The 15,877-nt window shown below is 36.0% G+C and overlaps 1 protein-coding gene across 3 annotated transcripts in view; it reads right to left on the reverse strand.

Annotated features, from left to right (window-relative positions):
• GSK3B (glycogen synthase kinase 3 beta) overlaps positions 1-15,877 on the reverse strand; it is a gene marked incomplete at both ends in the record, with an annotated part of 212,604 nt that overhangs the window by 134,549 nt on the left and 62,178 nt on the right. For all 3 annotated transcript variants that reach the window (XM_080696857.1, XM_080696856.1, XM_080696855.1), the window contains one exon: positions 755-948. In XM_080696857.1, the coding sequence (XP_080552983.1) occupies positions 755-948 (194 nt within the window). The remainder of the gene's footprint in view (positions 1-754; positions 949-15,877) is intronic.

Consider the following 15,877-nt stretch of genomic DNA (forward strand, 5'->3'; position numbering starts at 1 on the left):
CCCTTAAAGAAATAATGTAAGAAATGAAAATACAGTACAAGAACTGAACTTTGGGGGTTGCTTGGCTCTAGGGGCAGAAGGAAAAGGAAACAAGGGAAGACAGCAAAGAAAGAGAAGAGTTATAAGGGGGAAACAATGGTACTGCATCATTGATTAAAGGATTTTTTTTAAAAAAAGGAGCTCACAGTCAACTCTATCAAATGCACATATGCCACAAGCAATTTTTCTCTGGTCTCTTACACTAATGAAGTACAACACAAGAGGCTGATTTTTTGAAGAATAAATAAAAAATTTTTAACTTCTTATAAGATTTTTATATACATATATCACTGATAGTGGTTATTAAAACATTCTTCAATAACCAGCAAATTTTATCTCTATAAACTATCTAAACAGAAATAAAGCCACTATAGGAGTTTTGAACAAAAATTAACATAATACATGAAATTTTTAATTTGTGTATGTGCATGCATGTGTGTAGTACTGGGGATTGAAACCAGGGGCATTCTACCTCTGAGCTACACCCCAGTTTGAAACAAGTTCTCACTAAATTGTGAAGGGCCTCACTAAAGAGCTGAGACTGGCTGCAAACCTACCATCCTTCTGTAATCCCAAATACTGGGGTTACAAACATGTGCCACTAAACCTGGCTTAAGAGATGGAATTTAAATAAAAAAAGAAGCAACTTTTGAAAAAGTAATCATTTACATGTATTAAGAGAGCAACAAAACACATGCATTATCAGGTGTTTTACCTTGAATCTCTTGTCCTGCAATACTTTCTTGATGGCAACCAGTTCTCCTGAATCACAAAGTTTGGCTTGATATACCACACCAAATGACCCATTTCCAATCACTTTCGTGTCTGTATAGCTGACTTCTTGTGGCCTGTCTGGGCCCTGCCCAGGAGTTGCCACCACTGTGGTCACCTTGCTGCCATCCTTGTCTCCTAAAGGAAGGAAGAGATTTTTAAAAAAGAGAACTGTATATAATTATACTAAGAAAGCGGCTGAAGTATACAAAATAAACTATAGGCTTTACTATAAATTACTTTTAAATGTATATCTTAAGTTTACCATATACAATTATTTCCATTATTATTTGAATTATAAACAATGCTTTACCACTTATTCACTCGCTGTATGTATCTGGTACCATGCTCAGTTTATACACATGATATCATTTGCTGAAAACAATCCTATTAAGTAGATATCCTGTTCCTGTATTAAAATTAATACTGTTACATTTGACCAAGGTGAAATAGCAAATGGTTAAATCATCAAGGTTTGGCCTTATGTGTAATTTAAAAGGTACTAGTTTGATCTTCAATGTCTCTTTATGTTCCTTGAAAATAAAATATATGCATCTAAAAATATCTAAATATGCCAAGTCTATTCAGACAATTCTGCCTTTAGGAAGGTAAGATACTGAGTTTTTACTTCCCTGTACCTTATTTCTTTTTAACAAATCAGTATAGTTATTTTTCCGATAAAGGTCAATGGGAGAAAGAATGTTACTTTGGGGTTAAAAGACATAAAACCTAAAAGCAAAGTCAAACCCTTTGTGAACGGAGCCACATTTTTAAGGTGCTTCCTGGCTTAGTCTCTGTTCATTCATAGTCTTATCTGACTTCCCTCATCCCTAACAGCAATCCAAAGGCTTTCTTCAACTGAAGCTCAAGATCCACCTCCTACTTGGGTAGGCATAACCCATCATCATTTTATTCTCTGAATTCTTAAGCTATTCTGAAGTGTACTAGGATACCTAGCACCTGGTTATTTTATTATTATTTTGTGTGTGTGTGTGTGTGTGTGTGTGTGTGTGTGTGTGTGGTACTGGGGATGGAACCCAGGGGCATTCTATTTCTGAGCTATATCCCAGTCCTATTTTTTTTTTTTTTTTTTTTTTTTTTTTGGTGGTACTGGGGTTCCTGGAAGCCCTTCTACCTCCGGGCTACACTCCCAGACCTATTTTTACATTTTTATTTGGAAACAGGGTCTCCTAAGCCAGCGCGCGGGGCTGGCTTCGAACCTGCGCGATCCTCCTGTCTCTGCCTCCCAAGCGCGGGGATTACAAGCGTGCGCCACCACGCCCGGCTCCCAGTCCTATTTTTAAGACCTCAATAAGTAGCTGAGGCTGTCTGTGAACTGTGATCATCCTGTTTCAGCCTCCCAAGTACTGGATTACAAGCATGGCTTAGCACCTGATTTTAAAGAGCTTCTTGTTCTTTTAGTGATTTCAGAATACACACCAGTTCTACCAGAATCATGTTGAAACAGAATTTATGTCTTCTACTTCACTCTTTCCTGACACATCTAAAAACCAATTCTCAATACAAGTTCTTTAGGCCTACCGACAAAAACATATTTTCTATTACTCTTCCATTATATCAATTTTATTTTTAAAATGCTGACTGAAACTAGCCTAACAAAACAAAAAGTAATATAATACTTAGGAACGAACATCTTCCCCTTCTAAAAACAAATTGCTAGGTAAAAGAGCATTTTGTGGCCTTTCTAGACAATCTTTATCTCCTAAAAGATGGAAGGGAATGCGGAGGAGGAGGAAGGGATCTGTACAGAATTATAATAAGAAAGTTACCAAGCTATATAAAGTAAACTATATTATTTACTACAAAATGTTGGTGACATATTACAACCAATATTTGTAACCATTGAAATTCATGAAAGTATTAATTTAGACAAAGGCTAATAAGCAATATCTGTGAGATTAACTCATTGTTTAAACAAAAGCTATGAGTGAAAGCAATGTGAGATTTCTACATACGATAACTAGGTGATTTACATTCCATATTATAACCTGACCAGCTGTCTTGAACATGTATGTGTTTGGTTCCAAGGTAAAACATACAAGTAGGTATAATTTAATTGGCACAATCCAATGACACTTGTAGAAATAAAAAAATCCTTGTCAACGCCAGTTTTATTTATATTATTATATATGCTTTAAATACATAGAAATGCCAACACATATATAGCAGTTCTCCAAGTTTTCAAATGTCCTCAAGTCTCAACTCCCAATAAAATCAATCAGATGCATTTGCTAAAAACTTACCTTAATCTTACTGAGCTCTAAAGTATTATGCTCCAATCCTCCAAAATCTAAATGTTAATCATAAGTACAACTTTTCAGATTGACTGTAAAGCCTACCCAGTTATTTTTGTTTGTTTGTTTTATCAGGTTTTTTGTTTGTTTTTTTGTACTGGGAATTGAGCCCAGGAGCATTTTTACCTCTGAGCTATTTTTTTTTTTTTTAAGGGTCTTGCTAAATTGCCGAGGCTGCCTCAAATCTGGGATTCCACTGTGTCCATCTCCCAAGTACTAGAATTAGAGGTATATTCCACCACAGCTGGCTCTTTCCTCATTTGTAAAATAACTATTTCTCTTCCTATTTTTTTTTTATTCTTGAAGAAAACCTCAGTCTTTTGAACTGAAACTCTGAGTGAAGAAATCCAGGAAGGTTAGATCCAAAATATTGAATGCCTTCTTATAATCATTTGTCCTAAAGAAGTTAAATGCAGAAGTGATTTCAAACAGTCTGACTTTCTCCTAGGATCATTCAAATTAAGTGCAAATCACCAAAAAAAGTCATCTAAAATTCTGAAATAATAATTCTATTGCACAAGTTTCTTGAAAATCTCACAGGTCTCACTTACAAGTATCTTAATTAAGGTAAATTAATAAATGTTAAGATGACCACTGTACTCCACAATTTTAATGGAAAAATTATTTAAAATACAATAAAATTGTTTTTCTACTGTATATTTCAGTAAAGAAAACAGGAACCATGGTTTGTATTTGCTCATTAAGAGAATTGAAGCAATAGAAGCATATGTACTGACTTTCCCTGCTCGCCTCCTTGGGTTATACTTCATTTCAGGGATTTGAGAACAAGCTATGAAAAATACCCATCACAACCCTGGATTTTAGCATCTATCCATTTTTCTAGCTACTAAGTCTAGGACCATTCTAACATAATGATTCACTAATGGGAAAAAGCACAAATGAAATAATTCTGCTAAAATATTAAAAGTAGAATGAAAAGATACAATGATAGGTTTTATCCATACTATGATTCAAAGAGGTTCTTGAGGCCTCTTAAGTTTTTTTTGTTTGTTTGTTTTGTTTTGTTTTGTTTTGTTGGGTCTGGAGATGGAACCCATGGGCATTGGACCTCTGAGCTACACCCCCTGCCCTATTTTTTTTATTTTGAAATAGAGTCTCACTGAGTTGCAAAGGGCCTCACTAAGTAGCTGAGGCTGTCTGCGAGCAGTAATTCTCCAGTCTCAGCCTCCAGAATGCTGAGATTACAAGCTTTTGCACCACCACGCCCGGCTTAAGTTTAAACTGAGACCTGATATCCTTAAGGTCCAATTCTTTAACTCTTTTGTTCATCTAAGGGAAAAGCACTTGCTATCTAAGTAGGAATTAAAACGATTTACTCTATTTTCTCTTAAGCAGTTAAAGAACCCTTATAGGCTATACTTTACTAATATGAAAAGTTTTAGTACGCTAAGAGCAAAGGCTCTCAGACTTTCTATATATCCCAAGCATCCTGGATTTTTTTTTTTTTTTTTTTTTTTTTTTTTTTTTTGGTGGTACTGGGGTTCCTGGAAGCCCTTCTACCTCCGGGCTACACTCCCAGACCTATTTTATATTTTTATTTATTTGGAAACAAGGTCTCTTAAACCCGCGAGGCTGACTCCGAACCTGCGCGATCCTCCGGTGTCCACCTCCCAAGCGTGGGGATTATAAGCGTGCGCCACCATGCCCGGCAGCATTCTAGAATTTTTATCCCAATCATCAATCTTTTCAGGCTACTCTATCAAGGATCTGCAACAGCAGAGCTGAAAAGAATGGCTGGGTACTGCCAGTGTTAACTTGGCATAAACACTGCTAGCATTAGCCATCAGCAGCTACTTCACCAAGGAAAAGCATGTCACCATTTGGCATCATAACCAGTCAACTTAGCAGTAAGATAATAACCACACAAACTACAATTGTTTATAAAGAACTTTCTCATTCATTGCTTCATCTACTTTAATACTTAGCAATAAATGTAGGGATATATTGTTATGTCTACTATGCAAATGCAGAAAGTAAAACTAAAAAAATTAACAAAACTTTAAGTGGCACAAATCTTCAGATGCCTTGTACTGCCTCTGCTATACTTTATAACCTCATTATTGCTAAAAACTAACTTTACATATTCTTTCCTAAGCATCAAGGAGGTATTTCTGATAAAATAATATGAAAAGGTCAGGTCCAGAATAAGAAAGGAAAAAAGGAACAGTTTTTACAGTTTTCAGGTCTTAATTATTCACTCCTTATTAGCTAAAGAACTAATTCCAAAGCTCCTTTGACAGGATTTGGTTTAAAATTCATCCAAAGCAAAAGCATATACACAATAAAATATTAGAACAATGACTGTCATATATATAAAATTAAACATTTGTCACTAAACTGGATTATTTTGTACTACAGCAGTGGAGTAGCACTGTTTCTACAAAATCCTTATAAAAACTAGAAATAACAAATTTATCTCATTAAAAAAATTACAAAGTAACCTCTCTGCCCAATACTAAACTTTCCAGAACACATGGTATACTGATTCTCACACTAATTCTATGAGACCAGCTGTTATAACAAAACTGGTCTTCAAAAAAGGCCAGTCTCTCAGGTACAATGGCAGAGCTGTGGGAATTAGTTCAGCTCCTGGCTCCAGAGCACTCCTGGGATCCATTATTACAATTAGAACCTCCTTAAACGGTATGAACCTCCTGCTGTAATTAGAACATAAAATTATATTTTCTATTTTATTTACCACTGAAAGAAATAACATACATAAGTAGCAACAGGGTGCTCAAGAAACAATGAAAAACAGTATGAAATAGAAAACCACTTTCTTTTGAAGGTTGTTAAATATAGAACACAAACTTTACGAAAGCCTTAGTTATGGCATATCTCAAAATTATACATGCAGTCTAGCCTCCAATCTCTCACAGTATTGTACCTGTGAAACATCTTATAGTCGTATTTTTTTAAGTCTTCAGACAAATCCACCCTGAAGTGAACAAACACTATAACATGGACCACATCTGACGTATGGAAAATCAAAGACTGCAGCCACTTAAGTATTTAGGAGGTTCTAGCACTGACATTCTAATTTTAAGTGAATGATAAATATTAAAATTGAACATACTTTGCTCATTTAACAAAGTTGTTAATTTGATGTTTTTATTGGGGCCAGTTCTTAAAAATCAGAGCTGAGAAAAAACAACTAAAATACTTTTTAACTAAGAGGCTTTTGGAAAATATTAATAAGCCATGCCACTGAGACATATTTAATGAGGTCATAACAATCCAAGATATACTCTATTGACCTTCCTGTGGGGATCAAGTTTGCAACAACTACCCCTATAAAATCTTCATTTACCATAAGAAAGTCTCTCTGTATAAATAACAGAAAGTAAAAAAGACTACAACAAAAGTCCAGAAAACCCACAATACTACCTATATGACTGCATAGCAGATAGAAAGCACTTTCCTGATACTTTCAACAAAATAGAAGTATTCATAGGCTTTCCATCAAGTTTTTCACAGTTGTGATCAAAACATCTGACAACTTGAAGGAGACAATGTTTGGCTCCCGATTTTTAGAGGTTCTGTTCATAGTTGGCCAGCTCCAAGGCCACCTCCATGGCAGGGCTTCCGGGCACAGTAGAGGAAAAGCACTTCATGGCAGTCAGGACTGGGACGGACCCACTAACACTCCCAGTAACCCACCTCCTCCAGCCTCCAGCCATGCCCATCACTCAACCTAGTTACTTTGGAGACCATGCATTCAATGCATGAACTGTTTTTTACATGGGGGGGGGGGGGCATTTCAAATTCAAACTAACAGCAGAGAAAAATAGCACTGCCAACCATTTTCTATTAATATGAAAAGAAATAACAGCTATTTTTAGGCAAGATTCAAGTTATAAAAAGAAAAACACTGATCTTTGTCAATTATTTTAGGCTTTTAAAAAAAATCAAAGTTCAAACAACTCTTTATTCTATGTAACTGGCTAAAAAACTTTTATTAAAGCACAATATTCTCATTCCAAATAAAACTACTAGAAACTTGAAAATAGCATATAAAATAACTAGGTATAAAATAAAAAGAAGCTAAAGCCCACAGAATCAGAGTTAGATAAATTCTAAAATGAACTTATCCTCATTATGAAAGTCGTTTTATGCTGCAATCTCCAGCCAGAGCGAAACTGCTCACATATCTTGGAGCAAATGAAACTATTTAAAAAGGGAATAAAAACAAAGCAGCCAAATCAATCCTAATGATCAAGAGCATAATAAAAATTTCAGGGTAATTTCTATGTAATCTCAACGTGCTAAAAGTCTAAAAGGGCCTTTTTTCTTAGACACCATTTGTCCCACATGATTCTATCAAGAAGTGGGAAAAACAAAGCAAACAAAAGAATTTGCTAAAATTCTTTTGAAGATAAAAAGAATAAATAAAAAGGGAGGGAAGGGAAACAAAATGGGCAAATGTTACACAGAGGCTAGCTCTGGAGGACTCAGGACAGAAATGGAAAGAGAACACAGGATAACAGAGTACAGAGATAAGAAACAATTCCAGAGTCTTTCTCAATCACAAGAAGAGGTCAGGCTAAAGAAACTAACAGAGCATCAATTATTAAGCATTATAAAATTCTCCTTAAAAAAGTCAAAATATGTACCTTGAAGTCTTACCAAAATTTGAATTTACACAGTCTACCACTTAATATCTATAAAATGAAAATAGCTACTACTTCATAGGATTCTTGTGATGATTAAGTAACAGGTGGAGTGTGATTTCTTATGGGTATGCCACATAGTGTGTTCTCAATAAAGTACACCTTCTCTGAATTTTGAATTATTAGCAGTAGGAATAGAACATTATTTTTCCTGATCCAATATACTCTTTTACCACTCTGTATGTTCTGTAATTATTAAAGAGTCTGGGCCCATCACACATCACTAAAAACTAATAGGGAAAGCAGACATTATCTCAATAATTTGCATTTCCCTACTTATTCAGCAAATACTTGTTACTCAATTAATAGACGAATCATTTAAGTGGAAGAATTGCTAAGATTTGGAAAGTGCCTACTTCATGTCAAACCTTATTAATGTTTTTACTTTTGCCAATGCTTGCCACTGATCCGTGGGGGATATATATACACATTTTATTAGTAGTAAAAAAAAAAAAAAAAAAGAATGGAGGACTTAATATGGCCACAATGAGTAAACAAAACAAATGACCCAATTTTCCACATGTGGATTTATTTACAGGTAGAAGAATCACTTTACTTCATAACCTCTTTTCAAGGAATTCTGGTTTATTTGGAACATTAATATGCAGCAAAGGTAGAAACTTGGCAGGAGAAATATCTGAAGTACAGTTTACCTTAAGTACAGTTTATATCAACTGCTAAAAAGTTTGTTTGCAAGCAGCATTCACAGCGGGCTTAAGAATCACCAGAGTTTATTAAAAGATGAAGATTTTATGATTTTATCCCCTAAAAGGTTAGTAAGGTCTGAGGTGAGGTACATCAAACTACATTTTTTTATTTATTTATTTATTTATTTATTTATTTTGGTGATACTGGGATTTCTGGAAGCCCATCTACCTCCGGGCTACACTCTCAGACCTATTTTTATATTTTTATTTGGAAACAGGGTCTCCTAAGCCAGTGTGGCTGGCTTTAAACCAGCGTGATCCTCCTGTCTCCGCCTCCCAAGCATGGGGATTACAAACGTGCGCCACCACACCTGACATCAAACTACATTTTTTAATAAGCATTCCAAGTGATTCTTAATGCAGCTCCACCTACATACTTCGAAAAATAACGTTGGGACTATGGTATGTTTGGAGGAGGTGGTTCACTAGGAGCTATGGCATGTGTCTTGTCTGTCTTTCGCGCGGGCTCTCTCTCTCTCTCTCTCTCTCTCTCTCTCTCCCTCCCTCCCTCCCTCCCTCCCTCCCTCTCTCTCTCTCTCTCTGCTCAAATAAATTTTTCCTGTTCTAAGTAATTCTCATTAGGTATTTTGCTCACAGCAACAGAAAAGCAGACTAATACACACTTTGCTGCACTTAATTCCTACAACAAACCTATGACACACAGAACTACCATTTAACAAATGAGGAAAATCTAAGTTATTCAAAAGGCTTGTTTTATTAAAGGAAACCTCCTCAATAAAACACACCCACAGGATTCAGACGTGTTACTCTAAAATTTGTGCCCTACTTATAGACCTATGATTATCACTCTGAGGACAATGAATCCCCTCAGAATGTATGCTCAGAGGTAGAATGCCCTGGGTTCCATCTCCAATACCGGGTGAAAAAATCAGAATGATCCATGCTAACTTAAGTCTGAACTTAAATATTATTTTACTTAAAAACGATGAGATGGCATCAAGCATATTTTCCTTTTTTCTAACTTATGTAAATTGTAAAATCAAACCAAACCCAAATGAATAAATATTTCACTTGATCTAAACATTCACTTGAAATAATTTCAAGATATATTTTAGAAACAGGTTTATTTTCCATGAAAGTCTGAAAGAATTATCAGTGTTATGCATAAAACATGCTTCCACTTTTAGGAATTTATATTAATGTTAGTTTTTGTTGTTGTTCTGTGATAATGGGAACTGAAGCCGGGGCATTCTCTCTGGTCCTCCATCCCTATTTTATTTTTTATTTGGAAACAGAGTCTCGCTAAACTGCTGAGGCTGGCATCGAACCTGTGATCATTCTGTCTCTCCCACCTCCTAAATATTGGGATTACATGTGTAGGCTACCATGCCCACTTGAATATACAAATTCTAAACATGCTTAACCTGCATGATTTATGAATTATCCAATTTAGAAGAACAAAAAGGAAGACAGTATATTTGAATATTTTTTAGAAAGGTCACCAGATTATCAAAGAAATTATAAAATATACACAGATGTAAATGGTAAGTACTTGGACGGAAGAAGCTAATGATTACTTAAAACAAATACAATGACTCACTAATCCTATCAGTGGTCGCACACTGACAATATCAATCTTGAGTAGCCTTAAACCCTGAAGAAAATCAAAAAATAGCTCTTAACAACACTTCATTAATGATGTTAGTCTAGTCGTTAGTGAGGATAATACCAGAGTCAATGCTCTACATATTTTCTAACGTTTTCAGTCTGTTTGAGCCATATTAGGGCATCACATCAGCAGGACATCCCATGTATATATATATATATATATATATATATATATATATATATATATATATATATATATATATATTTTTTTTTTTTTTTTTTTTTTGCAGGTCTGGGGATGGAACCTGGGGGCATTCGGCCTCTGAGCTACACCCTGCCCTTAGTTTTTATTCTTTAATTTGAAACAGGGCCTAAGTAGCTGAGACTGTCCACGAACCGCGATCCTCTGGTCTCAGCTTCCCAATGCCGGGATTACAAGCGTGCGCCACCACACCCGTCTGTCATCAATATCTTTACTAGTGATTTTGACCTTGATCACTTGGTGAAGGTGCTATCTGCTAAACTCCTCCACTGTAAGCTTACTGTCTTTCCCTGTGTAATTAATAAATACCTTGGGAGATACCAGTCTGGTGGCACATCACACATCCTTTGAACCTAGATACTGCCTTCTGAAAAACCAAATACCCCAATGTAACAGCTCTCCCAATCTTTCCGTCTCCTGAAACATGCACTGAAGATAATCATACCCTTTAATCCAAACTCCTTTTCCTATAGCACAGCATACTTTTTATCTACATTTTCGCACATATTTTCAAGCAGAAATTATTAAGCTAAAAATTGTTATTAAATTTCAAACAGTGGCAAGGGGGAGGAGAAGAGGATTTGTTTTCGCTTATAAGATTACTGCTTATTCCAGGTTGGTCCTATATGCTTTAACAATTACAGCTGAACAACTAATATGCAGTTCATGGATACAAAAGCCATACTCATCACATACTGACTCATGTGGCTCGTTTTATTCCTATGCATGAAGCAGCCTGTAAAATAATTGTTCATTAATAAGTAAACAAATTAGCTAGGTGTGGTGACACATATCTGTAATCCCAGTAATTTAGGAGGCTGAGACAAGAACATTGCAGGTTCAAGGATAGCCTCAACAATTTAACAAGACCTTCTGCAACACAGTGAGACCCTGTTTCAAAATAAAAGAGGACTGGGTGTTCATTCAGAGGTAGGGGGAGCCCGGGTTCAATCTCCAGTACCTGTAAGAAAGGTGAACAAATTTATGCAGGTTTCCACTATACTTTGGAAAAATCAAGTGGGTTCAGGGATACATGCCCATAATTACAGTACTCGGGAGGCTGAAATATGGATCTCAGGTTCGAGGTCAGCACAGTAACTTAGTTAGTGCCTATTTCAAAATAATAATAATAATAAAAAGGGCTAGAGCTTTAGTTCACTGGTATCAACCCCCTGGGTTCAATCCCTAGTACATAAAAATCCAAAGTCACCAAAATAAACACCTCTGAAATAACACTGGACCCCTATAATCATCACCTCACAGAGATTAAGTCAATCATTGGACTTACAATAATGTGAACACAAAAAGCACCTTTTTGACAATTCTCTAATTACCACACACCATTACAAACAACATACTTGTAGGGAACTTTATAGTTTACTGAAGCATGTTTAAACACATTACTTCATTTTATCCAAGAAACAATCCTATGAGGTAAGTAAAATTAATATGAAATCAGAAAGGTGGGAACTAATGCTCAAAAATTAAGTCGGGTGTGGTGGCGCACGCTTGTAATCCCCGCACTTGGGAGGCAGAGACAGGAGGATCGCGAAGGTTCGAAGCCAGACGTGCTGGCTTAAGAGACCCTGTTTCCAAAATTTTTTTAAAAAGTGTAAAAATAGGTCTGGGAGCATAGCCCGTAGGTAGAAGGGTATCCAGGAACCCGGTACCACAAAAAAATAATAATAATAAAGAAAAATTGCTCATGGTTATATTTCAATAGTAAAAACTAAATCCAAGTTATCCAGTGCTCAAGTTTAGTACATTTCTCGTGCCTTTTAATATAAACTTTAAGAATACTTTTTAAAATAAAGTTGCTTCATTTTGCCTGAGATAAAGGCTACTTGAGAGACAAATCATCTAAAATGAGTAAAAGAGTCGGGCGTGGTGCTGCACACAGGTACTTACTGAGACCCTGTTTCCAAATAAAGTATAAAATAGGATAGGTCTGGGAGTATAGCACAGAAGTAGAAAACCCCTGGGTTCCACCCCCAGTACCACTAAAAAATTAAATTAAATTAAAAAATGAGTAAAAGGAGGGCCAGAACTTCCCTAAGGAAAATCAAATCAGGGAACTAATAGCAAACATTTAAGCACTTGAACAGATTTATCATAATACAAAGTAATCCATGGATTAACAGCAGCTGCTACTTTTGCAGAAATAAAAGGAACATTCCCCCCCCCCTTTTTTTGAACTAGTTTATTTTACATATGAAACAGACTGGGAAAAGCAGGAAAGCATGATTTTTCTAATCAATAAACAAGAATATGAAAACTAAGTCCCTTTGTATCAACACATTTGTTTTAGAAATTTTGTTGATTTAGCTAAAGTATAATATTTTACTTTTTATAAATACAAAAACTGTTGAGTCCTAACAATAGAATTTATTTAAGAAAGATAACCCAGATGTATTTAAATGTTTTTGATGATTGCTTTCCAATGTCATAAAAAAATCAACTCTGAAAGAGTTCATATAAAAATAGCAATATAGCACACTGCTCTCCATTTCCCATTCTGAACAACTTTCAAAGATATGCAGCAGTAGTTACTGACCAGTACAAGATTTGCTAGCCCAACATACTTTAACATCACTTTCTCTTCCATCAGTAATCATTCATGTTCCTTAAACTTGCACAATTTTTATATCAATTAAATTTATCCCAAGAAATTTATTTTTCAAATAGACATCTGAAGCTACATTTCACTGGTTTTTCAAATCTTATTTACCTGAGAAAACTCTCTTCCTTCTAATTTCATTTGACTCAACTGCTAAAAATAGAATATTCTTACAGCCGGGCATAGTGGCGCACACTTGTAATCCCAGCATTTGGGAGGCTGAGACTGGAGGATTGTAGTTTGCGGACAGCCTCAGCTAGTTAGTAAAGCCCTCTGCAACTCAGTGAGACCCAGTTTCAAAATAAAGAATGAAAAAAAAAATAGGGCAGGGGGTGTAGCTCAGAGGTCGAATGCCCCTGGGTTCCATCCCCAGACCCGAAAAAAACAAAAAAGAAAAAAAAAACCTATTCTTACTTTACCTAGTAAGCAAGAAAACAAACATACAACAACAACAAAAATTTCTCTATACCAATGTCAAGCAAAAATGCCATCAACCTATAAAGCTCCTGAAAATATAAAGAAAGGCCTGTCAGCCTCCCACTCTCCACTTCTTATCTACCTCTGATTAAATCCTTTTATCAAGTGCTTCCTAACAGCTTTACAATCTCTTTAAAGTAAAAACAGAAAACAATCAGGTAATAGTTAAATTTCTGTCATTAATTCAAGGCACACCACAATTTTTAAACAGTGACTATTTTTAGTTTACAGCTATATGAGTAAATTGCTAATGTTTATAGCTAATATAACAAGGAACATGCCTGAGAGAAAAATGTCAACCAATTATAATAATTTTAATAAAATCCATATTAGTTTTTGTATTTGCCTCTCCTCTCCCCCTAAAAACTAGCTTAACATCCCCCAACCCTCTCCCTACAAAAAACAACCTTTTGAGAATTTAGCAATGCCATCCAAATAGGGCAAGTCCAGGCCTACCTCTCTAGTAAGGGAGAGTATTATCAGAACAACTGGGTCAAATAAAAAAGCAGAGCCATTTAGCATTTCTGCCAACAAAGCTCTGCTAGAAGAGACACTTAACGGGGCTTATTTAAATATGGGCTATTGGAATGACACCTTTTTTTAGACTGAAACTTTTTCCCATGTCCACATACAATGGATTTACTATTATTAGTTTGGGTTTTTTTTTCTTTTTTAAAAAAAATTATTGGTGCATTGTAATCATACATCACTACAATAACAAGGTACAGAATGGTAGAGGCATACATGCACACGTCACACTTTTAGCCCTTTTCCAATTCTCACTCCATTCCCTTCCCCTCACTCCTTGTCAAATTTGGCTTAGTGATTGATATGTCTGTGGATGTACATCATGCAAATTAGGGTGACTCCCTCTTCCCCCTTTCCATTTCCCTCAGTTAGGTCACCCTTATTTAAGGTTTCTTCTCCTTTTTCTTTACAGTTTCACATTTTAAGGTTTCTCCTTTAAAGCTTTAGAGTCCTTCCTATGACCTATTTTCTCACTAGCTTCTGCATATTAGGGAGAACATCTGACTTTTCACATTTTCTGACTGACTAATCTCACTTAGCATAATGTTCTCCAGTTCCATCCATTTCCCTGCAAATGACATAATTTTGTTCTTCTTTATAGGTGAGTAAAATTCCATTGTGTACATATCTCATAGTTTTGTAATCCATTCAGATGGACATCTTGGCTGATGCCATAGTCTGGCAACTGTGAACTATGCAGCTATAAACATAGATACACAATGCATTAGTCTGGTAGTTTGGTTTCAATTTATTTGGGTAGATACCCAAATTTTTGTAAAAAAAAAAAAAAAAAAAAAAAAAAGGACTTGGTTCCAATATCACTGCCTAAGAAGTATAACTGAGCCAGGCGTGATGGCACACAATTATAATCCCAGTAACTAGAAGGCTGAGACAGGAGGATCCCAGGCTCATGGCTAGCCTCGGCAACTTAGTGAGGACCTCACTATTTCAAAATAAAATATGGCTGGAGGTATAGCTCAGAAGTAGAATGTCCCTGGGTTCCATCCCTAGTACCACAAAGCGGGGTGTGGTGGCTGGCTGATCCCCTTATTAGTGGATCATGAAAAAACACAGTAGGATAGTCCATAACAGAGCACACTGCATACTCATTACTCATGTCAGAAGCGAAGGGCAAAAAGGCAGAAAGCAAATCTTCTTGAAATATAACTCTCACCCCTATGAAATACCTACATCCCTAAATTTTCCCTTTTTCAGATCGTCTTTGTCATTCCCAACCAGATATTTCAAATAAAATGAAAGTTAATTATTGAATGAAAACAAAAATGCTATTTTTAATTTTTAAAATTCATACAGGCTAAGAAAGTAAAGTCAATTGTTATCACTACTCCTTTTCCTTCAGGAAAAAAAGAAACAAAATGGTAATTGTTTTTTTGACAAGAAACATCTATAAGAATCTTCAAAATGGTAAAAAGGTGGGGCATGAAAAATGCCACAGGCAGCTATGAAGGGGCCTGAAAAGGTAGGGAAGGGGAGATCTAGGAAGTTTCCTACTTCATGTTCTTTGCCTAAGAGTCCCCTACAATATATGGACTCACCTATAAGGTCACCATCGCCCAGGTTAGTATACTCAACTGAAGAAAGAAGCAGAATCCCACAGCAGGGAGCAGGGTGGCGGACACTTGTAAAATTCAAATACTTGAAAGGCTGACACAGGAGGTTCAAAACAGGTACAAGGTCAGCCTCAGTCACTTAGTGAGGCCCTCTGTAACTTAGTGAGACTCTTTCAAAATAAAGAATAAAAAATAGGACTGGGGGTGTAGGCTCAGCAGTAGAATGTCCCTGGGTTCAATCTCTGGTACCACAAAAAAGGGGCGGGGAGGGGAGAGAAGGAAACAGAATCCCGCAGAAGCGGAATGTACACCAGGGCTTGGTGGTGAAAG

The sequence above is a fragment of the Muscardinus avellanarius genome, assembly GCF_963383645.1.
Source record: "Muscardinus avellanarius genome assembly, chromosome: 5".
In the NCBI taxonomy this organism is placed as follows: domain Eukaryota; kingdom Metazoa; phylum Chordata; class Mammalia; order Rodentia; family Gliridae; genus Muscardinus; species Muscardinus avellanarius.